Source organism: Ostrinia nubilalis, chromosome 22 (assembly GCF_963855985.1).
Source record: "Ostrinia nubilalis chromosome 22, ilOstNubi1.1, whole genome shotgun sequence".
Classification (NCBI taxonomy): domain Eukaryota; kingdom Metazoa; phylum Arthropoda; class Insecta; order Lepidoptera; family Crambidae; genus Ostrinia; species Ostrinia nubilalis.
In genome coordinates, this window is record NC_087109.1 from 4,927,751 (window position 1) to 4,954,457 (window position 26,707).

The window sequence follows — 26,707 nt, forward strand, 5'->3', positions numbered from 1 at the left end:
AGTGCTCTTGTAAGAAAGTTATATAAAAATCTATGACGCAACGTGGTTCAAAAATAGCAGCATTTAAAGCTGTTTAACCGAGCGCTTTAATAATTAAGACCGGTTACAGCAAGGGTTCTCAAAGTTTGGTGGTCAACGTTACGTAAATATAAAGTTTATAAATCAGAAGGCAGATAAAATCCATTCTCCGTATCTATTTGTTTCTGAACATTTAATTTACGTTTAGGGAAAAATATCAAAATTACCTAGACTTTCCTATTATAATTAAAACTTGACTGCACATTTCAAATTGACTGTGCTGTGCTCTGTGTTTACTGTGTCTAGTATCCCCACAATCCATGAATATAAACTTACTCTACATACCTAATTTAGGAAGATCAAGTCCAGTTAGGTATTTGTGATCTCAACAATAAAAATATACGAGTATATCGCATTAGGGGGGCTAATATGCATCTTTTATTTTCCTAGGGTGGCTAGAGGTCTCCATGTTGAGAACCAGCGCATTAAAGGCAGCAAGTTAGGTTACGCATCGTTAAACCGAACGGTTAAATAAAACATACGACCCGGTACAGCCTCTCTACATATTTTAGCGACTGCCTTTTTCAGCAGGGCTGCCAGAGTCAAACGTTAAATTAGTGGGGTAGTTTGCAATTTGAAATGCAACTGCTTGCGAATTTACTTTGGGGAAGTCCCGGAGTTTACGTTTTGATTTTTATGCTTGAAAATTAGTGCTCGTGTACTCTGTTATGCGAAAAGGTTAGTCCTTACTAATTAAAAGTCTATCTACGTAAGTGTTGAGCACAGTTTTGTTTAGTGACGTTTAGTTTAGCATTTTTCAAGCATCAACATGTGTGTAACTTTTAATTACTAAAGGGGTTAGGTGCTCATGTTTATCGAAGGTAAGGTTGATGAAGATGCCAGTTCCTCTGTGGTTGAGGATTCCGAGTAAAGCTCGCTTCCACCTCGACCTAGGTTGCTCCCTTCTTGTGCTTTAGTTTAAATCCCTTTAATAATAAACTAATAACTTACACGCGCGTTAAACACTATGTATAACCCGGCTGTATCTCCAGGTCACCTAGATACATTCCATAGCAGCTGTAATAGACATTTAGGTACATACATTTACCAATTTTGGTGATAAATAGGCATTTTGTATTAGTTTTTGTATAACGCCTGAACAAAAACAAAGGGTAATATTTTGGTGTTATACATAGATTTCGAATATAAAAAATATATAATTTAACTAATTAAGACATGACAAAAAAACTGAGATATGTCTCGTTTCTGTCGGGTCTGGGTTTTTTTTGTATGGGGCGTGACCGTTCTTCTTTCTGACTTCACCATACCATTTATATGACCATGTTAACATGGGCTAGTGTCGGCTCATATACCCATTTACCTAACACCCTGTATAACCAAAGGGAGGTTCATTCGGATGCATAAATATTGCAATTTACAAATAATTCTTTGCTCTAAGAAAATGTTGATTCTACTTCTTAAATACAAATGATACAACTATTTCCCTATAGGATCATAATTATCAAAAAATAAATTACAGTATGTGTATGTTACGGTCAAAGTGATAAATGTGAAAATTATGAATAATCGCCGGTTATTATGAATAATTACCGCATGATTTGGTAATGTGATTAATATGAGGTCATTTGTTAGTACTGAGGTTGAATTATTAAATAATCACTGTTAAATGTGATTAATTTATCCCTTTTACCGCGAGTGTCGGTAATTATTCATATTAACAGGTTATTATTAATAATTTTCAATTTATCACATTAACCGTAACATATATAAATGGTGGGTTCTTTTAAAAAATTTGAACTTCTGCTCTCTTAGAGAAGTGCTCAGTAAAATCTATATTTAATGATATGTATTATTATTAGAGATGAAACGGATAGTTGTTTGGCCGGATACCGGATACCGGATATCCGGCGAGCTGCTAGGCCGGATAGCCGGATATCCGGCGACCGGATAGTTGTCCCATTGTCATGTTGCATGTCGTAACGAGTTTAGCGCTGCACAGGTGCTTCGAACGCGATCAGTAGGTCTAGTAGACTAGACAAGTCAAACTTTTCGAAAATCGAATTCGTTCGAATAGAATGTCAGATTTTGCCACTCGTCTAAGGGGCAGATCAATTCGGGCGATTGCCATCGTGAGTATGTGATTAAATAGCGAAAATTCAATTAGTTTACTTGCTGCGTAATCTGAATGAACTGCATTATACAGGGTGACTTTGAAATCGTTGGCATTCTTTTTAAACTAAGACTACTCATGATTCCCCAAATATGAGTCATAACAAATGAATTAAAATTTCAATATTTGAAATCTTGTACAGACGACAGCACATCAATCTTCATATTGTGGCATCTTATTTCAATGTATTAAGTGTTATTTTGCAACAAAATGTATAGGATGATGTGCTGTTGACTGTACAATAGTTTTAAACTCTTTTTAAGAGCACCATGTATCATGAGTAGTCTTATATTAAAAGGATACCAACGATTTCAAAGTCACCCTCTATGTCATCAGACCATCAGTGAAAAAAAAGATCGCCTATTTTATTTGGCAATATTTCGACATTAAAATATATTTACTATTTATGTATTCGTCATTAGAGTGAATAGCCCAGAAAAGAAATTATTTTTTTGAAAGGCCTTAATATGGCTTTTTTGTAACTTTTTGGACTTTAGATAAAAACCGTCATTATTATAAGCCATTTTATTGATATTTGATTCAAAGATTAATGTGTTTCATTTTATTATAGGAAATTTTCGTAGCTTTTTTAATATCCGGTATCCGGCCGGATAGTGAGCTACTATCCGGTATCCGGCCGGATAGTAAATTTAGGCCGGATATCCGGCCTACCGGATAGTTGCCGGATATCCGTTTCATCTCTAATTATTATCATGAACAGCCGACATTTGTCCCGAAGCAGTGAAAGGACTATATTTTAGGGCATAGTAAGTTTAAGTGCCCATAAGAGCTTTTTACTAATGAAGTATTTGGATTAAAATTATTTCTCAGCCCTGTCCCCGGGCATTTAACAAACCTGTTTGACTTTTGGCCTGCACTAACAATGAAAGGCCCGCTTTTAATATTTAACGGACCTCGGGCAGCTCCTCAGAATTTAAGCATTTTGTGTACTTACCTTACCTACCAACCTACGGAATCGCAAAACAGTTTAGCTGATAAAATAAGGATGGAGAATCTATACTTATCTACTAATAATATGAAGAAAGCCTGTGAGGATGTTTGTAACTACAAAACGCAAAAACTACTGGGCGAATTTGGTTGAAACTTTAACGTTGTAAATGTTTCCGCTTATATCAGCTGTATTACATCAGAATAGCGGTCCTATACCTTGTAATTATTACTATCATGTATCCAATATTATTTCCTTTTTGATATAAGATTAGATCCTAGCCAAGACAATCTAGTATACATATTAGTATGTTTCTATTTTCAGTAGGTAGGCTTCCCACTTGGTCGATTGACGAGCTGAAGATCGCAAGAAGTGTATCTGGATGCGGGCAAATAAACCTACTTCGTATACCTATACGATAAATATCCATACTATTACTTATTCTGTGACTATGGCAGTATTGGCAGTATTGGCAGTGCTATATGAATGTTACATTACGCATTAAATTGTAAATTCTTCTGTAACTATTTCCTCAATAAAATAAACTCTATAAACTTCATATCCCTTAGCAAGGCCATACCACTTTTCTGCACGTATCAGTGACCCTTTCACCCATATACGTGAAAAATGGCCGCCATTTTACCAAAATACACACCAACCATGAATACATGAACGCCGATCGTGCATACAAAACGTGGTTAAAATGTTCCCAGCTGATGCTGAAATAGGGAAATATTTATTTGTCAACTCTTGACTTAAACATACTTTTAAATCTAAAGTCTAGAAATAGATCAAGACAGGTATAAATTGGTGAAAATAAGACGCAGTAATATACACTTGTTTCTACTCGTCCAATGAACGGACATTGGATAAACACAGACATTTAAAAACTTCTTAGCCTAGACTTAGCCTAGCCTAGACTTAGCCTAGCCTAGACTTAGCCTAGCCTTGACTATTATAGTAATAAAAGTTGAAATTACGTAATAAATTGGACACGTAATTTACTTAAAACGTTTTATCGGTCAACTGCTCCTCTCGTAATGACTGACTGAATGAGTTTTTGATATGTCTCACTGACTTTGAGAGCAACTGAAACAAAGAAGCGACGATAGCTAAAGAGTGAAGGTGTCGGATTGGCCGACTTGTGATCCGAGGAACACGGGTTCGATCCCCGCCGCCATTCGACTATACCTATTTGTGGTGAGCCCACTTCTAACACAAGCATAAATATTTAGCTTACCGAGGGGTTAAAAATTATATGTGGTGAATTGTGGTGGTACAGACGAGCACGTCAAGCTAAATAAACAAAGTGGCTTCTTATGTCCCTAGTAATAAAGGCGATTTTACAACAAATAATATAGTATCATGTGTTTACAAGCTTCTAAGCTTGACTCCACGCTACACTTGAGTCTCTACTACTCGCCTAGTACTCGTCTCTGCTGGCGAAAGTTCATTTCAACGTCATTGCAAAATTATAACTTATATTCTTGTTAAAAAGGTCTATAATGCGTTTACATGAGCACTTCATTTGAAAGAATGTTACTATTTTTATTTGTGCCCGTTTTTTATGGGGGTATTCGTAGGAGTTTACGATGTCAAGGGTATCGTAAATTTTAATGTAGCTGTATGCGATTGGTTTATTGTCAATTAACGAGTAATGTACCGGCAAATACATCTTGTTAAGTTGTAATAAACCTGAAGGGGATTAATTTTTACGAAACATAAAAAATAAACTGAAAACACAAAGCATTGTAATATTCCGATAGTCTATTAAATGTCAACCTTCATACCCACAAAAAGCCACAAGCCCTCTTATTAGAAAAAAGTTAAGCCCGGGACGAACACTGGATTAAAATGACATTTCCATACTAAATGCCAATTAACCAGTCTTAAATCTTGAATAGTTAAATACCCTCGACCAGATTTTTTTACCCAAAGTCTTGATCGAATTACTTCTTTTACGAGTACTTTTAAAAACCTTTTAGCGTAACGTTAGCAAAATTTCCATTACGCATTGAAAACTTCAAAATGTCTGCTTCATCCGAACTAATTTACGGACCCGACAAACCGTCTGTTTGGATATAATTAATTTCACTCAGTGACTTCCCTAATTGGAGAAGATGCGCGTTTCCAATTCTTATTTTTAATTGGACTCGCGCAGGGCACCACTTTGGGACCACTTTTGTCAAAGGTGACGAGTGCTGGGTTCCCTGAACCGAAGTTGGTCGCTGCTTAAAGCTGGTACTGTTATAATCATGCTGATCTTTTACCTGATCTGTTTTAAAATAGCTTAGAAATAATGTATAGCTATACTTTTACTATACTTGCATAGTAAAAGCTTCCACAAGTAATTAAGTAACTTTAGCATAATTTTCATTAAAAGTTATGCATATTTAAGTTTCATCATTTATGAATTAGTTTTGTGTGATGTAGCTACAAAACATTAGTAGACTAAAAGATATAACTCTCACGTATTACCAATACTTTTTACTAAACAACCTATATTCCTGAACAAAGTATTAAGAAAAAAGCTTTGCATATTCCTCGCGTAACAAATATGGCTTCCAAAACAAGAAACAAACAAGTTTATTGGATCAAATCTCGGTAAGTAAAGAGTAAGACATCCCTCGTAAACACAGGTTGTTACAACCGTCGCTTGCGATAATACGGTTTAGTTAGGGGAGACCTAGGAGAGTTGTGACAATTTTTACTTTAGGGGCCATATCTCGCTCAAAAAACATTCCACAGCTATGAATCATACAAATTAATGTAGCACCGTTCCTTCTGTTTTCAAAACAATCACCAAAGTTAACTAAAGTATTAGGGTTTCTAAGAAAATCACCAAAATCTTAGACCACTCCCTCTGTCACAACTCTCCTAGCACCGAGGTAAGTTGTGACAGGTACCGAGGTGAGTTGTGACAGCATTGTATTTCATCTATTAGAGATATAAAAATACCATAATACTCAATCAAATGTTATTTTTTTTAGCAAAAAAGTACTTTAATCATCCTTTAGTAACAATTAAAACAAATAGTAATAGGATATCGTTACGCAGATTGAACCACATTTCTCCAGCTTTCATTTTTCTCCCACGACACTGGATTTTTTTAATTACTTATATTTTTTAGCTAATGTAGTCACTTAATATATTTTCTTCGTCTTCTGTAAAAATAAAATAGTCTCGGTGGTATAATCCATAGACTGAGCTTCGCCTTCTGGGTTTACTTGATAAGCCTCTTTCTTCTTAACATATCTTGACAAGTTTAGATTGTAAGAGGTCGCAGCATATCTTAAACTTTAACCCTTTTTAACCTAATCACGTCTTCATAAGCCAGGTCCTAAATTTCGACTCCAGCAAGCAGTTCCTCTATATGGTATTCATGTATAGTCATTAGGCATTCAGAATCAAAAAAGTAGCAGCAGGCAATTATACAAATTAATTATGAACCTACTAACACACAAAAAACATCTAAAAACATCGTGGAAATGGCCCATCAGAAAAATTAAGTAAGCTAGGAGAGTTGTGACAGCCTGTCACAACTCTCCTAGGTGTTTAAAATGACGACTTGGTTTGAATAATAATTTTTATTTTCTAAACACGATGCGCACACAAAATATCTGTGCTACATTTTGAGACTTAAATAACCATGCAACTTGAGAAAAAATAACACAACAGTGCACATATAATAAAACATGATTTCAATTGAAATAAATTTTTGACGAAAAACTTACTATTCGCATTTTTTTGTACACAGACGTCATATTTACGTAACCGTGCCTCTAGCACCGCCCGCAGGTACTTAGTTAAGAAGAGCGTCTTAAAAGCGACATCAAGCGTTTTTTCCAGCTTCCTAACTATATTAAGTAAGGAGAAATCGTCCTTGTCACAACTCACCTCTGTCACAACTCTCCTAGGTCTCCCCTACTGGAGCCTTGATAGCTTAGCAGGTCTATGTATTTACTTATAAATGGCCAAGTTTAAAGAGAACTATGTCAAATATTGTTGATGGAATTTGAGCATTAAACTTACCTTTCCTTATGCATGATGAGCATGAAATAAGAGAGGCAAATAAGTTAATGCGAGTCGATACAAACTGTGGCGACTACGTCCCACTTACGCCTCATACCAATTAATTAAAATATAATTAATTGTAATACTTCTTGTACAAACTTAAGATGTAAATGCTTTGTTAGTTATAGCGTGTTAATTTTAGAGCATGGTAATTTTAGTTTCTCACGCACCTGCAATTTTAGGATTTTATTGTCGGAATGTTTAACTCAAATCTTTTTAGTGTTTCGCCGAGGTAACATGTGGTCCATTGTTGATCTATGCAATGATTGCAGGTGTCTGTGTATCAAGCAACACCAACCTTTGTAATGTCTTTCTATTGTTTGTTGTTTACTTTGTATTATGTTCGAGCCAACCTTTGCCATGTGTTTCATACTAATTGTTTTGTTTGTACCTTCGTGTTATTTTCACTTTGTTTTACGATTGTTACCTGAAAAGGCCGCCGACCGTCGAGAGAAAAACCAATGTTTAGTTTAGTCAGTCAGTACGCAACCTCGGTACCGGTCGGACGCCTCGAAGGCCCATCCTCGCGCTTACACAATATAGCTACCGTCTTACCAGTCTATATGAACTTTTATTTATAAAAACCTACGAACCCTGCTACCCGAGTATAGAGCGCCGACAGTGGTGACCCCGACGTGATTTAACGTGTTTTATTGTGCGCTTAGGGTTTTATCAGGGTTCAGGTTCGCGCCGCGCAGTGATAATTTCGCGCAGTGATAATTTATAGACTTTCTGACAGTTTTTTTTTTGTGAGTGTAATCAGCGTGTCGTTAAAATGGTTAATAGTCCCGTCAAGAGGGATACGCCACTCGACACATTCGCCGACATCGCCGACTTATTAGCTGAAATCGCCAGGCTACGGTGCACGAGGCCATCGCCCCCAGCAGCGGCGATCTCCACACACATAACTGACGAACGATTACGCCGGCTGGAGGAGAACATGGCGCTTCTCATGAAGAATTTGCAACAGGCGCAAGTAAGCAAGGTAGACACGAGAAGTAGCAGGCCGCGCGGTCGTTCAAACTCACGCTCGTGTACCTCTTCACGGTCTAGAACTAGACTGACAGACTGGCTATGTTGGGACCATCATCGTTACGGTTCACGAGCGAAGAAGTGTATTGGACCTTGTTCCTACAACAAACCACAGCAGGGAAACGCCAGAGGGAGTCATTAACGGCGGGTGACGCAATTTCCCACACACCTACACGCCGCATCTTCGTTACCGACAAGGCCAATAATGTAACGTTCCTCATTGATACAGGGGCCGACCTTTGCGTATACCCTAAAGCACTAGTCCCTACGGCTTGCAAAGCTTCTGCCTATGGATTAGTCGCCGCCAATGGAACTTCAATAACCACGTATGGTACTATCGCACTGACCTTGAACCTCGGGCTTCGAAGAGACTTCCCATGGATTTTCGTGGTAGCGGATGTACAGAAACCCATTATAGGTGTAGATTTCCTCGCTCACTACAACCTGATGGTAGATGCAAAAAATAAGAGGTTGGTAGACGCGATCACTCATCTTACGGTCAATGGACATGTGGCTGAGTGTGAGCAACTCACTGTGAAAACTTTAAGTGGAACATCACCTTACCTCGATCTACTGTCCAAGTATGTTGCGATAACACGACCAGACGGAGCCATGCAGGAGGTAAAGCACGGAACGAAATACCACATACTGGTGACGCCAGGACCTCCCGTAGCACTCAAACCGCGAAGGCTCGCTCCCGATCGTCTTAGAGCTGCCAAGAAAGAGTTTGATTCGATGGTAAAACTTGGCATCGCTCGTCCATCGAAAAGCCCGTGGGCAGCGCCCTTAGTTATGGTAACCAAGATGACCACATCCTCCACGCCAGAATCCAGTTCATCACCGATTCCGGGAAGTGAAAAGGAGACTGAAGAAAAACATCGTCCATGCGGTGACTACCGAGCTCTAAATGCAAGAACAGTGCCCGATCAGTATCCAGTGCGTCACATTCAAGACTTCGCACAGTGTTTAAGTGGTAGTAAAGTGTTCTCAAAATTAGATCTAGTGCGTGCATTCAATCAAATCCCTATCGCTGAAGAAGACATTCCAAAAACTGCTATCACAACGCCGTTCGGTTTATTCGAGTTCAAGTTCATGACGTTCGGCTTACGCAACGCAGCTCAAACGTTTCAGCGGTTTATGGACGAAGTGTTAAGTGAATTAGACTTTTGCTACTGCTACATAGACGATATTTTAATTGCATCCAGTGACGAAAATGAACATTTAAAACACTTAGAGACAGTATTTAATAGGTTAAGAAAATATGGTGTAGTGATTAATCCTAAGAAATGTGTATTTGGCCAATCAGAGATCGAATTCCTAGGTTATTTAGTGTCAGCCGACGGTACTCGTCCGCTCCCTGAAAAGGTTGAAGCAATACGGACGTACCCACTTCCGACCACAGCAAAGCAGCTACGACGGTTCCTAGGTATGCTAAACTTTTATAGAAGGTGCATACCTAACGCAGCCGCTAGCCAATCTAGTCTTAACGAGCTGCTGCATGGTAACATAAAAGGTAAAACTCCAATTGCGTGGACGGATCAGGCGAGAAAAGATTTTGATGTTTGTAAGGAGAGTCTAGCCCAGGCAGCTTTGTTAGCCCATCCTCGGGACGACGCCGAGTTAGGCCTCTTTTGTGACGCATCAAACAATAGCATTGGAGCAGCTCTGCAACAAAAAGTAGGTAACGATTGGCACCCTATCGCATTCTTTTCTAAAAAGCTTACTACGGCCGAACAAAAGTACTCAGCGTACGACCGCGAACTTTTCGCTATCTATGCTGCAGTCAAACATTTTAGGCATTATGTTGAAGCACGACAGTTTGTAATTTTTACTGACCATAAGCCGATAACCTATGCATTTAGTAAAAAAGAGCAACAATGTTCACCCAGGCAGTTTAGATACCTGGATTTAATCGGTCAATTCTCAACAGACATACGTCATGTGAATGGCGAAGACAACGTGCCAGCCGACGCACTTTCGCGTATAGAGAGCGTTCGTAAAGGCCTTGATTGGGAATCTCTTGCGAAGTCACAGGAAAATGACACTCATCTTAAGTCGTTGTTAGATTCAAATAACTCGTCATTGCAATTACGACTTCTTAGTTTGCCAGATGGCGACACACCAGTCTATTGCGATGTATCAACTCAACGCGCCAGACCCTACCTTACAGAGCCTTTCAGAAAGGTAGCGTTTAACATACTTCATCAGAATTCACACCCCGGGGCACGTGCAACGACGAAACTCGTTTCACAACGATTCGTGTGGCCCTCAATGAATTCTGACTGCAAAAAATGGACGAGAGCGTGCTTGGGTTGCCAGCGTTCCAAAGTGTCGCGACACGTTATCACTCTTCCTGGCACTTTCGCACCACCATCATCTCGGTTTGACCACGTTCATTTGGACATTATCGTTATGCCTTACTCTGAGGGATATCGATACTGCCTCACGTGCGTCGACCGCTTTTCAAGATGGCCTGAGGCGATACCGATACCCAACCAAGAGGCAGAAACAGTAGCACGCGCGTTCTATTCCAATTGGATTGCACGTTTCGGCATTCCAAGCAGAATCACAACGGACCAAGGCAGACAGTTTGAGTCGCACCTATTTAGAGATCTAAACGCTCTACTAGGTTCGAACCACCTACGCACCACTGCTTATCATCCGTCTTCAAATGGTATGGTAGAACGCTTTCATCGGCAACTTAAGAGCGCAATCAAGTGTCATACCTCAGCTGACGAGAGTTGGACGCGGGTATTACCAACAGTATTGTTAGGCATTAGGGCATCCTGGAAGGAGGATTTACAAGCTACATCTGCTGAACTTCTATACGGACAGAGCTTGCGCCTCCCAGGTGAGTTTTTATGTAAGAGTGTTACGCCCAACCCAGTGCCTAGCGATTACGTCAACCATCTACGACAGCAGTTTAATAAGTTACAGCCAATCGACGGCACGCGCCATGGCATTAAGAGTACTTTCTTTTTCAAAGATTTGCTGTCGTCCAGTCATGTATTTGTAAGGAATGACGCTGTTAAAGCTCCTCTGCAACAACCCTACGAAGGGCCATATAAGGTAATAAGCAGGACAAACAAAACGTTCGTACTCGATATACGTGGACGCGAAGTCACGGTATCGATCGAAAGACTGAAACCTGCCTATATTCTGAGAGATGCAGAACATCATCCAAACAACCATCCGGACAGCAGTATACCATTGGAGGTAACTTTAGAGAGTGGCCGAGGTCAATCTACCGGTTCCAATGTTAATTCAGGTTCTCCATCTGCAGCTTTACCGCCTATCTCTATCGAACCGGACTTCCCTCGCCGTTCTGGTAGACGCGTTCGTTTTCCAGACTACTACCAAGCAGGCTTGTGATAATCAAACGTAATTATAACTTCTTTTTTGTAATTTTGTTATTTCGTTATTTAGATCACTTATAGTTTACTTATCGCGATTGTTGTTTTTGTTCTCTTTTGTTCTCGTGATCTAAATCACTGGTAGGGGGGTACTGTGGCGACTACGTCCCACTTACGCCTCATACCAATTAATTAAAATATACTTAATTGTAATACTTCTTGTACAAACTTAAGATGTAAATGCTTTGTTAGTTATAGCGTGTTAATTTTAGAGCATGGTAATTTTAGTTTCTCACGCACCTGCAATTTTAGGATTTTATTGTCGGAATGTTTAACTCAAATCTTTTTAGTGTTTCGCCGAGGTAACATGTGGTCCATTGTTGATCTATGCAATGATTGCAGGTGTCTGTGTATCAAGCAACACCAACCTTTGTAATGTCTTTCTATTGTTTGTTGTTTACTTTGTATTATGTTCGAGCCAACCTTTGCCATGTGTTTCATACTAATTGTTTTGTTTGTACCTTCGTGTTATTTTCACTTTGTTTTACGATTGTTACCTGAAAAGGCCGCCGACCGTCGAGAGAAAAACCAATGTTTAGTTTAGTCAGTCAGTACGCAACCTCGGTACCGGTCGGACGCCTCGAAGGCCCATCCTCGCGCTTACACAATATAGCTACCGTCTTACCAGTCTATATGAACTTTTATTTATAAAAACCTACGAACCCTGCTACCCGAGTATAGAGCGCCGACAAAACTAATAATTCAAGCTAGATTTTTTGTAGAATACTGGCATACCGCTAAACAATGGATGCTTCCATCTAGAAGAACAAAACATCAATGATATTATTTCTGAATTCTTAATTTGGGTTTCCGTGTTTTAAAATCTTTTGTCTTCTGCTAGATTAGTGGCTGTGTTTAAGTAAAATAATGTTTGTTTTTTGTGCAGAATAAAGCAGGTATTTGACAGGAATCGCACCTGATGTTAAGTGAGATGCAGTCTAGGATGGTACATAACTGCCCTGTAAATACCTATTCAATCTCGCCTTGAAAAGGCCCGGATTATAGTATGGTTTATGAATCCTTTCAATTTGAACATCACAAGAAAGTTTACATACACCTTACCTACTCAATGTTACCACAGTATACAGTGATGTTACCTTTGCTATATTTACTCAGGTCGAAATAAAAACGTCAATTACTCGCACAAACATAATATTGTATAGTAGGTATGTCAAATGACGGATCACCCGTTTGATTGCGAACCGCAAAAACACGGCTGTTATTTCATTATGTGTTTGCAATCTTCGTTTCTCTCTCAGCATTTTTTCGCATGTAGGGCTGCCCCTCTTTCTTTTCTACTAAGTAGGTTCGTAAAAGTAACAACATATTAACTGAACACTGTGACACTATGTTACGGTGACTGAAAAGGTGTGTCCAGTCAAATAACTGCCTCGTTCTGCTTTTCCAAAGCAATTTTCCAACATGATTGTGAATGAGGTAGAATGTTAAATATTTTAGACGATCGCATGCCTGCCTAATCTGTTTGATGAACGTTTAAACCCTATATTTAATTTTGCGTCTGGTTTATAGAGAGTCATGCTTCTGCAGTGGAGACTTACTGAACTATAGTGCTGAAGCCACTCCTAAGCATTTAGCTTCCTGGAAAATTATCTTCCTTTTCGTAAAAAATACTCCTCCGCCATCAGTTGCATGACGTCATTGCGTAAAGATAATAATTATTTTTCCCTGAGTCTTTTACTTGACACGTAAGTGACAGCCCTAACACTGGCCCATCATGGCGGCTTAAATTGCCTTCTAGCAATTTTTCCTCGCGGTTTGACGACACAATCGCAATTGGTTATGATAATATTAGGGGTCATGGCAACAACAAGAAGTGGAAATTGTAAAAACAATCCAATCTGGTGGAAAATGTAAAAGATGTGGCTGTATTGTAACACTTATACAGTTACTATTAAAGTACAATCAACAGCATGTGACATTACGTCTGACTGTGACAAAACGTTCATAGTGCAATAACCAATATCTATAAGAACGCGGCAGACAGTTAGACATGTAAAGGCTCCCATGAGCAAAATTTTAAGTATTATTTACCCGACTGCGCGACGCAAAGGAGTTTGTAACTACTATTTAGTAGTCCATGCAAGTAAAGGAATTTGAAAAAAAAAACGGCTAAAAAATCTCTAATCATCTTTATTTACTTTCATTTAGTTAACATTTTGTACTTACTCGTACTTGCCAAAGCTATTTAGTTATCATACAAAAAGTTCCATAATTCATTTTCAATCGTCTATTTCCATAACACCAATCAGTGCTAACAAAGCAGTGTCGACTGACCCGAATGGCGAATCGATTGTCTACTTCGAATTAAAATTTAATGTGCCACGGACATTGCATTAGGGCCTTTAATTAGCTATATCGTTCCACTTTTGCCTTTGTTCGAAAGCTTTTAATCTTTTGTCTTTTCGGGCCTGGTGATTTGTATGCGAACCACCTGATATAAACGGGTTTGGATAGAAAAGAGAAGAAAGTTAGTGTGATGATTCAAGAGAATTTATTCTCATTTCATATTGACCTGGTCACCGCCCTTATTGTTTGGGAAATTAGTGCGATCTTAGCAATTGTTATACTGGATGTAACGTTTAAAATACACAAACGTTGTAAGCTCATTTTGGAGTAAAACCATGAAGAGCCGCCATAAGCAGTTGCAAGTTGCTTAAATACAGTGATTTTTCTAGTTACACATCTCAGAACAGAATCAGAATCCTTTGTGTCATAAGAGTCTAAAGCTGGGTTGCACTATCTTACTTTAACTCTAGCAAACGTAAAAAATCTGTCAAACTCCATACAAAAAACACCCGTTGTCGTTTTAGTTCCCGCTAAAGTTGGCGCTAAACCATCGTTGCACTGCTGCTGACTTTATCACTTCAATAGTTCCACGCTGAATTGAGAATGTTACTAGGTATGCAAAATCACTTGAAACCTATGTTACAGTTAAGCTTTTACATTTACAAATACATTAGTTTTTATTTCATTCAAAAATACCCAGTAGTTATGATTTTATAGGCATTCAAAGTTCGCTTAAATATTGAGTCCCGCCGACGGTCACGACGTGACCCCGCGTGACGTACATTCACAGCGTCCGCTCACTAGAAAACGGATATAAACATACTTAAATATATTTTTTTTGTAAATACAAACTTATTATACATATTAACACCCAGACCCATCACAGAAATTAAAATTGAACCAAACCCAAACTTGATGCGATTGTGTCGTTTTATTGCGAATTACCTTCCAGCTCCATCATTAGACCCCGATTACTATATAGAATTAAAATACTCATCAATACAAAACGAACGAGCCCAAACTCGATGCATTTAAGTCGTTTTATTATAGAGTTCCTATGGCCACCTTCCAGCTCCATCATCAGATCAGCTCCATGTCATCATAATATTGCATGGTCATCCAAATCACATGTGTTTGCGAAATTTCAGCTTAATCGGTTGCCTGGAAGTGGGTCTTAATTCAGTTTGCAAGATTCCACCCATACAAATATGAGCCAGTCGTTGTAATATGACGTCACGCGCATAAAATGGCGGGCCGGCCGCCGCCCGCACTTTTAAAATTCAATATCTTGGAAACTAATTAACGTATCGAAATAATTCTTTCACGTGTATTTTTTATTTTTAACAGAGAATACAGAAAGCTAAAAAACAAAATTAGTGAACATTCTTCATTCTAGTCGAATCACGGAAAATCCTCTTCACCATAAAATTAATTAAATTAATAATTACTGTAAAGTATTGCAATAAATAAAATTGCACATCGAAGCTCGTCACGAGGCTGGCATGTGTTCGAAGCCGTGTCCCGCACCCATTAGTGTGATCATGGCTTTCGTTCCCATCCGTGTGTCACACCGAATTGAAACGGCTACAAGGCAAATAAAAATATTTCACTATTAATTTCGAACTCCTCCTATGTTCTTCTGATTAATTTCGTTGCGGCTCCAATGACAGTTTAACTTTCCCCCGGGACAAACCTGACCTACATTGGTTGGGTTTTTGTAGCGGTCAAGCTGTAGATCCTGGCTACACAGGAGTTGCAGTGGTGGGAACGAGAGGTGGGAATAGTCCCGTATTAATAGGGTAGACCAAGGTGGTTTCAATCAGTGTGTACGTTCTGCCGGTCTTCGTGTATGAATGGAAACCACTACGCTGACAGAAAAGTCTGCTGAGAGAATCCGCGTTGCACAACAAGAAATGGAAAGACTGATGCTTGGCGTTTCTCTTCAAGATCACAATAGAAACTAGTGGATCAGAGAAAAGACGGGGGGTAAAAAGAAATAATCTAGAAAGCTTTAGTAACTTTTGAATGCGAGGAAACAAACTTTTTATGTATAAGAATAAGTTTATATGTTAGTACATATTATAGGGAAGTGCCTGGATGCGGGTATCGGCGGACCGGTCGTTGTGGAAAACCTTGGGGGAAGCCTTTATCCAGCAGTGGACGTCATTTGGGTGAAACGAATGAAAGAACGAATGTTTTTAGTTTACATTGCTGTCCTATAGCTATTGTGGGATATGATGTTCATCCCACAATAAGGAAGCTAAGGTGTTAGTGCTTCCTTCCGAGCGGGTGTTGTGCTCGGGGACCAAGGTCCAATTTCTACCATCTTGGTTTTCCTATAATATGCTGGGCAGGGTAGAAAACTCCGATACCGCGATGCAGGATTGTACAGTTACGGAATGAAAAGGTTCGTCAGTTTTCAAATCGATTCCTTCAACGAATCGCGAGCACATATTACCTTTTGAAACTATGTTACAGAATAATCTCGAGTTAGAGAAAATTATCTTTAACTGTTCGTCAGTAAAGTTCAAAATTATTCAGATCAAAGTTGTTTGACGATTTATCTTGCCAAGAAGATTATTATGATTGATAAACTAAAACCTTCTTGTTGGTCCAACCTGCTATTATTATCTATATCTAAAAAAGAAAGTCGTGTTAGTTACTCCACTTATAACTCAAGAACGGCTGAACCGATTTAGCTGAAAATTGTCAGGGAGGTAGTTTAGAGCCAGGAGCAGGGCCGCGCCGACCGCCGGCAGCGCCTGTGTGCGGAACCTATGAAGCGCCTCTTTTCATTAGAAAATTTCAAAGAATTATCGTCATAAAAAAACGAATTTAAATTATTTTTAACGAATATTTTAATTGTTAATTTTGACTAAAATAAATGTTCTTCAGTTTTACAGTAGGTACTTAGATAATATTATCATAATTCAAATTCAAATTCAAATTCAAATTTTTTATTGCATATTAAGTGTTTACAATTGGGTCTTAATCTAAACAATGAGCTTATAACTTAATAACCCGTTAATGGGTATTGCAATATTCGTGGTGAGAGAGGACTAGTCTAAACTTAGGTCTAACAACTTACATTATGAGATACCTTATCTTAAAAGAGTTTGTTTACTATTAAAGAATTCATCTAATGTATAAAAGCAGTTGGTAATTAAATATTTTTGTAATTGGTTCTTGAAAATGTTGAATTTAGTTTGGTTTTTTATCTCTATAGGTATTTTATTATAAATTTTTACTGACATAAATAGTATTAAAACTGAAAACCACTTAGGAATTAGGATACTAAATAGGTAAATCCCGTTCGTTCTGCTTGCCAATTACTACGAAAAAGAAAACTCGAACTAAATTTTTACATGCTTAATACAAAGAATTGTATATTTAAATATTAATAACAAAGAAGCTTACTTGTTTCTAATCATAATAATACTAATATGACTATTACGTACCTACCTATGCTATGTAAAAACAGCAAGAGTCTAACTTTTTTTTTATATTAGTGCTACTGAAATGCACTTGCAACTGGTGCTAACAAGAATACTTTAATCATACTTAAATTATAATACAGGGTGTTTGGCGGAAGATTAGACATACTTCGTGGGTGTATAGGTAAGGTCATTTTAAGAATACAAGTTCGCCCATTTTAACCTAAGTGGGCTATTTTTTTAAATTTATATTTTTGTTTTAATTTAATTTTTTCCAAAATTTGACCTAAAAACTGCTTTTTTTTTTCTCGCGTGTTTTCAATCTCTTTTATTATTTCAAATTAATATCGAATATGTCTTAAGTCAAGTAAAATAAATTTCAGATCCAGATAATGATTGGATAGCTAGTTACGAGCCGCCAAAGTTTAACAAAAGTACGAACCATGATAAAAAAAACTACTTGGAATTCTATTTAAAAAAAAATTAAAGATGACAGTGAATTGCCAATAATCTTAATAACATCTCTAGCTTCTCTTCTTTCCAATGATATTATGTCACATGTAGCCTAATTAGATGTTGAAATTCGTCAAAAATTCAAAGTTTAGGGAAGAAAATGGAACAGTAATACAAAAGTTATCCATGCAAAGTAAATTTAGAATTTTTTTACTGTTTTTTCTTCATAATGTGGTTATTATTTTTAAATTAATTTTGAAATAAAACATAAAAAGTAATGAAAATGAGTATAGCAGAAAATATAACGATGCTGGAAGAAGCTTTGTATGGATAACTTTGTATTATTGTTCCATAGTAACGGCAAGTTTATTTTTGTTTAAAATAAATTTGCCGTTCCAAAGTAAAGTTATGCAAATCGCTCTTTTTCGTTAATTTATTTTTGCGAACATAACTATTTACTTACTTCAGTAGTTACTTACTTACTTAGTAGCTCACTGGGTAAAATGGGCGAACTTGTATTCTTATAATGACCTTACCTATATACCCACGAAGTTTGTCTAACCTTCCGCCAAACACCCTGTATACTGTGGTTTTGGCTTGGCTATCTCGTTCGTTAAAATCCCCGTGGCGGGGAATCCCCGGGACCCCATCCCGTTTGTGTCGCAACTCGCACGCATCGCATCGGGTTGCGTTCATAAACTCACTCATAGTCATAAAAAAATTGTATTACAAACTCGGCGCCTCTACGGTTCAAAATATGTAACTAGTACTTTATGGTTCAAAAGAACTGCCGCCGTTTTAACGTTGAGCTCGTAAGTAATATACAGGGTGTTAGGTAAATGGGTATATGAGCCGACACTAGTCCATGTTAACATGGTCATATAAATGGTATGGTGAAGTCAGAAAATTGTAATCTTCATTTTAATTATTTTAATTTTTCATACACATCGGATTTTATGAAATTTATTTTGTATGAAAATTAAAAAATTAAAATGATGATATCAAATTTCTGACTTCACCATACCATTTATATGACCATGTTAACATGGGCTAGTGTCGGCTCATATACCCATTTACCTAACACCCTGTATACTTATAATAAATCTGTAGAGAGGTCAATTCTGTACATTAAATATATTTTCAAAATAACTACCAGGGGGTGATTAGTGATCGACACTGATGCCAAAAATGCAATCAGTAAAATTTTTGTCTGTCTGTCTGTATGTTCCTTATAGAAACAAAAACTACTCGACGGATTTTAACGAACTTTGGTACAATTATTCTTCATACTCCTGGGCAGGTTATAGTATACTTAGGAATTCCCACGGAAACGGGAATTAGCGGGAAAATCCTTTTGTATAAAAAATCAAAACCGCTTAACCGCTTTTTGCCAAGCAGGTACCTTAGTAAACTTAAAGCTTAGTTACAACAGGATATTGCAAAATTCCCACGGGAACGGGAGTTAGCGGGAAAAAACATATGTATGAAAAAATCTAAACCGCGTAAGATAGATGAAGGGGGTAAAACGGGATCCACGCGTACGAAGTCGCGGGCGGCCGCTAGTGTAAACTAAACTAAAACCCTAAGCGTAAAATGAAACCATAAACGTGAATCATAATAAACATATAAATATTGAGAGACTTGTTTAATAAGCGTAATATTTGTTTTGTTGCGCTTGCGCATACTGTACCTACTTACTTATCGATATGTACTCCATTTAAAAAAAAATAGGTGGCAGTAGCGGCGCGGCGCCCCTATTGCCTTGGCGCCTGTGTGCGCCGCACACATCGCACACAGGGGCGGCGCGGCCCTGGCCAGGAGAAGGACATAGGATACTTTTTATCCCGTATTAAGGCGGAACAAAGTTCGCCGGGTCAGCTAGTTTCTTATAAAATAAAAAAAACTATTGTCAATCGGTCAATGTCATCATTGCATTGCACTGATGGGATAGAAAAATACAAGCAAAACCTTATTCGTTAGCAAACGTCATATTTATTTAAATGTTAGCAGCACTGTGTCTTGCACTGTTATGTTGGCAGGTTTGACTCTTCAGTACCTAGTGCAAGCGAAAACCGACACTAAGGTGACGAACCTTTTCATTCCGCGACTGTACGTGCGGCGGTGTATGTCATAGTGGAGTCGTTACAGCGCCATCTGTTGGTACCTAGACTAGTTTGTAGTGGCGAGTAGATGTCGCCACAGCTATCTTTACCCTCAGCAAGCGAGTTCTTTAGCTCAGTAGCTCTCGAAGTCTCGAGTTACAAAGTGAGTGATCGGTTCCGATTAGCTCTTCCTGCCTTGTCTAATGTTGCATATTTGAGAGTGGTTTAAGTAGGTCACTAGTTCGACGTCAATCTTACGTTTCGTAATAGTTCTGTTATAAATTCAAGGTGTAATGGGCTTCTGTGCTGCTGTGTATCTTACTAATATTATAAATGCGAAAATTTGTATGAATGTCAGGATGTTTGTTACACTTTCACGCAAAAACTGCTGAACGGATTTTGATGAATCTTTAGAGTATAATTGTTTATAACCCAGAATAACATATATAGGCTGTAATTTATTACGATCTGTGACAAATTAAATTTCACGCGGGTGAAGCCGCGGGCAAAGGCTAGTAGGTACTTACTATTTTTTAACAATATCTATACAAAAATTAATACGAATTATGTATGTCCTACTACCCATTCATTTTCAACAGACTTAAAAAAAGAAGGTGATCAGTCTGACCGCGTATACCGCGGCTGAACCGCTCGGATTCGGTATTATTTTTTCCCCTGTTTGCTGTCCAATCCAAACTATGCAAAACGATTACCTACTGTTATTCGTTAATACTAAAGTAATTAATGAAATAAAGTCTGGCGTGTGTCAATGGAAATTCATGATTCTTGCTTGGCAACACAGAGTAGCTTTGTATACTCGTAGTTTGGCAATCAAAGTGTACTTATGAATGGCCGACCCACTAAAGATTGCAGGGCTCTACTTCCCAAAACGATTCCAATAATCGCTCTATTTATCTCTTTTACGCTTACCACCATCCCAAGGGGTGTAACAGAGATAATAGGTGGAGATACATCCAAATAGTTTCGTTCAGTGCGGGTCAGGACCACAGGGAGTCATTGGTTGCAGGCTTCGGAACGGTCCCCGTGGAAATCAATAGGGGCCTTAAATAGGGCGATGAGGCTTCAATGATAGTAATGTAGCATCATAGAGAAACATGAAATTTTGACCAATTGATAAAGTTCCCAGCTAAAATACCTATTAAATTCCAAATCACAGTAAAGCTAGATAGCTGATTATGTAGAGCCATTGTAGAGTAGTTGACACTACTAGTCAATTGAGACACTTTATTAGAGCTGTTAAAACTCTCTCATAAGTAGTAGACTTTGTATGGAAATGATAATCTACTTCACAAACTCAATTGACTAATATTTATTTTTTCAAAACTACCAAAAGTTGAATTTTACGACAAATTGAAAAGCAGATCTTTTTCAGGGCTTGATTTGTGTTGCTAGATAGAAGTTGTATTCTGAAATTATTGGTTGATGATGTTTGGATGAGCCCACAGAATTGCCAAACTTAAAACCTCGGGCTGGAAGTAGTGTAGGCAAGCCAAAAATTCCGTGAACCAACGATCTGGCGAAGGTTGCGTAATGCACCTACAATAGACATCCTTTGATTATGACGAAAACGCTACCTACCTTCAGACTTTATCTATGTATTACAACGACTACGGTGTGAGTGGCGTCGGTTTATCAATCGTATTATTATTTTACAGCTGCAGCAATTATAATTATCGGTTTCCAGTCCAATTTGTCACGCTACGTTATTGTGACAATCGGTAATGCACGCCATGTTGTATCGATTTGTACAGCACATCAAGCGAGATACTGTGGCTCTTATTCCGTTGTGATAAGTGCTGTTTTGAAACAAAATTGTAAAGTGAAATGATGTGCTGTCGGCGGTTCTTGTAATGGTATTTTTGAATTTTATATTTTTACTAAGTAAGTCTCGCTCGTTCATTGTGGAAAACCTTGGGGGAGGCCTTTGTCCAGCAGTGGACGTCATTTGGCTGAAGCGAAGTCTCGCTATCTAATATATTGGGATCTAATCTAAATATAAATAACTCAAAGGTGACTGATTGACTGACTGACATAGTGATCTATCAACGCACAGCCCAAACCACTGGGCGGATCGGGTTGAAATTTGGCATGCAGGTAGATGTTATGACGTAGGCATACACTAAGAAAGGATTTTAAGATACTCCACCCTTATGGGGGTAAAACGGAATCCACACGTACGATGTCGCGAGCGGCCGCTAGTAAAACATAAATCGCCAAAATGACAGCTATTATTAATTTATTGACACCTAACGTACCTACCTATACTACTAAACATGATCCTGAAAAAGCCGTTCCTGTAAAATGTCTCAGTGGAAACAAGCCCTAACACTTACGCCCGTATTTACAAACGATGCTTGCTTAAGTGAAGCATAAAATAACCCTGTGCGTGGACGCGCACTGTGAGACCTCATAGTAATGTTTGTGAATACGGGCGTCAGGCATTTCATTTAGTTAGGCCAATACCAATAGCTATTTTTCAGCAAAAAATGTACAGCCTGATGTGCTAACAGCTCTAGAACTTTTGCTAGAAACTTTCCCAACCCTGTTAGTTTCCAAACACGTGGTAATTACTCTGTGGACTTTTTCCATGTCCAGAACTTGTTCAGTTCTGTTTGAACAGCACTGTTCCGGAACTTCCAGCGAAATACAGATTTCCATTGCCGATTGTATTTCCCTCCATTATTTTGGGATTTGTTTTTTAATTAGTTCGGCGAAATGTTTTGGAAAGTTGGGAACTGAATTTCGATTAGAAAAAGTCAACTGCGTAATGAAAAGCGTACCTACTTGTGGAACTTGAATTCTACTAGCTATTATTTAGACTTATTTTGAATCTTACTCTCTAGGTAGGTAACTCTAAAATAAAGTTTTTCATTAAAATAAGTAGGTCATCCCCCTTCGAAAATTCTAAGTTTATGAAAACTATTTACATCTTTGGACAAATCCAAAATAAAAGTTTGAAATCATTGTGGTAAAATTAGAAGTAATACTACAGGTCTAATCCCACCACTCTATTCCACCCTATATACCCAGGATCTCCAGTTTGGTCATCAATGAAACCTTAAGTAAAGTTAGTACTAGTCCTGGAGAATAGATCCCGCAACAAAATCAACCCGAATAATTCGAAATGTAACTATCGTTCGTTCGTTTCAGCCAAATCAAGTCCACTGCTGGACAAGAGCCTAGATATCGACTTCCCTATATTCTCATAGAAGTAATGTTGAGGATTTAATGTTTTTGTTTGTCCACAGGCGATGAGTACGTGTACCACGACGTGTGGGGCGGCATCAGCCTCATGTTCGCTGCTAACCAGACCTCCAAGACCCTCATGCCCAACACCACTTTTGTAAGTCACTTCTAAAGCCCGGTCGCCGAGCACGTGGAATTTCATCCAATGACCCCAAGCTACCCATCCTTATCGCTCGGGCGTAATTATATTGGACGAAATTCTACGTGCTCGGCGAAAGGACTATAGTACCTAGCTACCTACTTAATTATTTTTTAATGTTATTTTAAAATCGTGTATTTTATTTAGCACAGCAGCTGGAAGCTGGTATTTTTTATTTTTTTATTAATAGTGGACAAACAATTTTTAATACTCTTTTTTTTTAATTGCGTACTTTGTTTCCAGTTTGGAAATAGATTTTATTGTTTTCAAGATGACCAAAATAAAACAAACTCTTCGTGGAGCGGTTATGAGTCTCATTAAAAAAAAAAACTTAATAATCATCTAAAAATAAGGTAAGTATTTTGCTCCAAAGGGAGAATAAAACAATACATTTATGCACTTTTATTCTTATTTATTATTCATATGGCGACAGAGATCAAAACTTAACTAAACATTAAAATTAGCTTCAAGCAATTTAGTCTCAAAACTCCTAAAATTTATTAATCTAATCAGAGATTCATATCTTTCATTTCGTACTCCGACATCAGATTGAAAATCTTACTTTTAGCTTCCACACGCAAAGCTGGATTAATTTTCTTCAAAATGGCGCCTATGTAGGTACAAAACGAATCGATTTCGTCGTCCCTCTTTTTCGTTTTAGCTGGAACCTCCGTATTTTGGTAGCTAGAATCTTGTTCACAATTCCTTTTTTTTCTTTCTAATATACCAACTTCTACATCTGTATCTATAATGTAAGCCTTTTCATATTTTTCTTCCTTAGTGTCGCCGTCATCGACTGGACAGAATTCGAAATTCGTTTCATCATAGGGCTGGCTGTCTTCATCGTTGCTATTATCAGTTTTGATTTTTACTTCACTTTCTTGCTCTGAATGAGCATCCAGGAACCTTAGTACGTTGAAGAAGCACCATTTTGTGGTTTTGAAAGAGGCGGAACCAGTTCTTTTCTTGTTGGTCCTTTTGCATCTGTTGTAGGAGTCTCTTAAGTACTTCCAACGCTTTTTGCAGTCGGTACCTTTAACAACAATTATTATAGTTAGTAAAAAAAACCCAAGCGAAAGGATTAGCTATTTTATAGTACGATATAAAGTAAATAAAGATGTCACAAAAATTACACTATTTATAGATCGTTTCATCCACGAAGACGCGCCCCACCATTTTTCCGCTAATGTGTGAGTGTTATCGGTACACGCTAATTATACTACAATAATGACGCTCGGATTGCTCGGATCAAATTTCCCGCACCCCGCGCTTCCCTCGACCAAAAATTTGTGGAGCGCATTTTCGTGGATGAAACGATCCATACTTATAGTTATTTTTTATAGTAGTGCAATGATTTTTTCAGTTTGAGACAATGTCATGTCACAAGCATGTTTTTTTCATTGCTTTAGCTTTTTCAATTTTATACTATATTTTTATTTAAATTAAATATACTCAATTGAAAACTACAATGAAAGGGGTCTAACAACAAAGCACAGCATTGATCCAAACGTTTGTTAATCCCAATTGACTCGACCGCGAATCGAACGTGAGACCTGTTGCGCAATACCCAGTGTGCTCATTCACCCAGCAGCGCTTTTTCGCTCTATCGGAGCGACAATTTGCTGATACACGCAATATACAGGGTGAATAAAAATTTTCATATAAAAGTCTGCAATTTTTTTGGTATGCAATTTTTACCTAACAAAAACATACACTACAAAAATGACAAAATGTGTATTAATTAAAAACAATTAATAAACTTAATTGCTATTATTCAAGTCTTAACTGCAAGTTATAGTGCATAACTGAATTGGTCCCTGCGGTAACGTACGTGGTACGTCAAACGTCAGTGAGACATTAAATGTACCTCAAACATGGTATGCTGTGCTGTGACAGCTGTATTTGTCAAAATTAAATGTGTTCACATCAAATGTCACTTCTCCCGCACGGCTCCGATACCACAGGAACTTAAGTACTCAGTAAGCGCTACCTAACAAGCCTAGGTCTCTAGTCAAAGTAACATACGAGAAAATAGACTACTTGACACCATTCCCTAATAATTGAAAATCACAACTTTTAAAAGACACTTCATTCTGATCTAAAAAAAAACCTAATTAATTTTAAATTACCTATAATTAAGATTTCTGGTTGTATTGCAATTGAAGAAAGTACTTAGTATAATTGAGAAGACAAAATAGTGACGTTGGACAACCTTAAGATAATTACATTACCGGAGGGTTTCGATTTGATTTTTGCCACTTGGCGTTTCAGAATCGTGGGACTATAGCCGATTTCGGAACTACAACAACTGTCACGTATGCGTGTCAGGGTTATAAATGTTTGGCTTTCATCGGATTTGTCCGGCTAAATATTCTCTTGTCCGCCAAGTCAGGATTTTGTTAGGCTTTTTATGTGTCAAGCCACAGAATAATATCGAGCACACATGCGCGTATCAGGATGTTAGGCTATAGATTCGAAGATGATAGTTGATAACACTCACTCATGATATACTAAAACCGTAACATAGCAAAAAAGGTATGTCCAGCTTTAAGGATAAAATATCCGGTTAAATTAAGTACCGAGTCCGGCTTTTGTGTTTTTGGACCTGGCAACCCTAGTCACGTTTGATCTTTATCTATGAGTGCGTTATGTCAATGTCAAGATTGTCAAGTGACTTACTCGATTTTTTCATTGCAGCTGCGATTTCCCCCCACACATGGTCCTTCAGCGCTCCGTCTTTGTAATCCGCCAGCTCCGTGTTGTACAGCATTTGGTTTTTTTTCACGAGCTCTATTAGTTCTTTGTCCTCGTTGTGAGAGAACGTTTGGAACGGGTCGGAAGCCGCCATCTTGCCGCGCGCGACGGGACTGAGCGTCGCGCGACCGGTCGGCCCCTCCCTTCTGTCGCGCATGGGTCGGATTTGTAGATAAGGGCCTTCGTACACTAGTATTACATCTGTGGTACAGTCCGTACAGTGAAAAAAAATTCGTTTGTTAGCTTTTTAAAATAGTCATAAAAGATTTGCCAAATAGGTATAGGCCGTATATGTAGGTAGGTACTCGATGTGTTGGATCATTTTCTTAACTATGGCCCTGAATAGGGGTAAGTACGCACTATTTTTAAAATAATAAAAAGCATTTTCAAAAACTATGCTAGTTTCCACAATACGCTCCAAGTTGATATTCGTTTTATTGTTATTTAAAAAAGATAAAATAGAGCTAAGAAGAAGACTATATTTTTTTGCATATTAATTAATTTTATCATCTTAACTAAGTGACACAAAATCACAAATCTATTCGGTGTAATAATATTTACTTTTCTATAAATT

At 38.0% G+C, this 26,707-nt stretch overlaps 2 protein-coding genes across 2 annotated transcripts in view; one reads left to right on the top strand and one right to left on the bottom strand.

The window, feature by feature from the left end:
• The window catches only part of LOC135083032 (inactive dipeptidyl peptidase 10), a 255,916-nt gene that overhangs the window by 136,893 nt on the left and 92,316 nt on the right, over positions 1–26,707 (top strand). Inside the window, exon 4 of the mRNA XM_063977796.1 lies at positions 23,243–23,337. Coding sequence (XP_063833866.1) covers positions 23,243–23,337 — 95 coding nt within the window. The remainder of the gene's footprint in view (positions 1–23,242; positions 23,338–26,707) is intronic.
• On the bottom strand, positions 23,798–26,250 carry LOC135082691 (uncharacterized). Its single transcript, XM_063977471.1, has 2 exons — positions 26,059–26,250; positions 23,798–24,412 (listed from the first exon to the last, which is right to left on the bottom strand). Exons 1-2 carry the CDS (start codon positions 26,225–26,227, stop codon positions 23,889–23,891), a joined length of 693 nt encoding a protein of 230 aa, XP_063833541.1. The 5' UTR covers positions 26,228–26,250; the 3' UTR covers positions 23,798–23,888.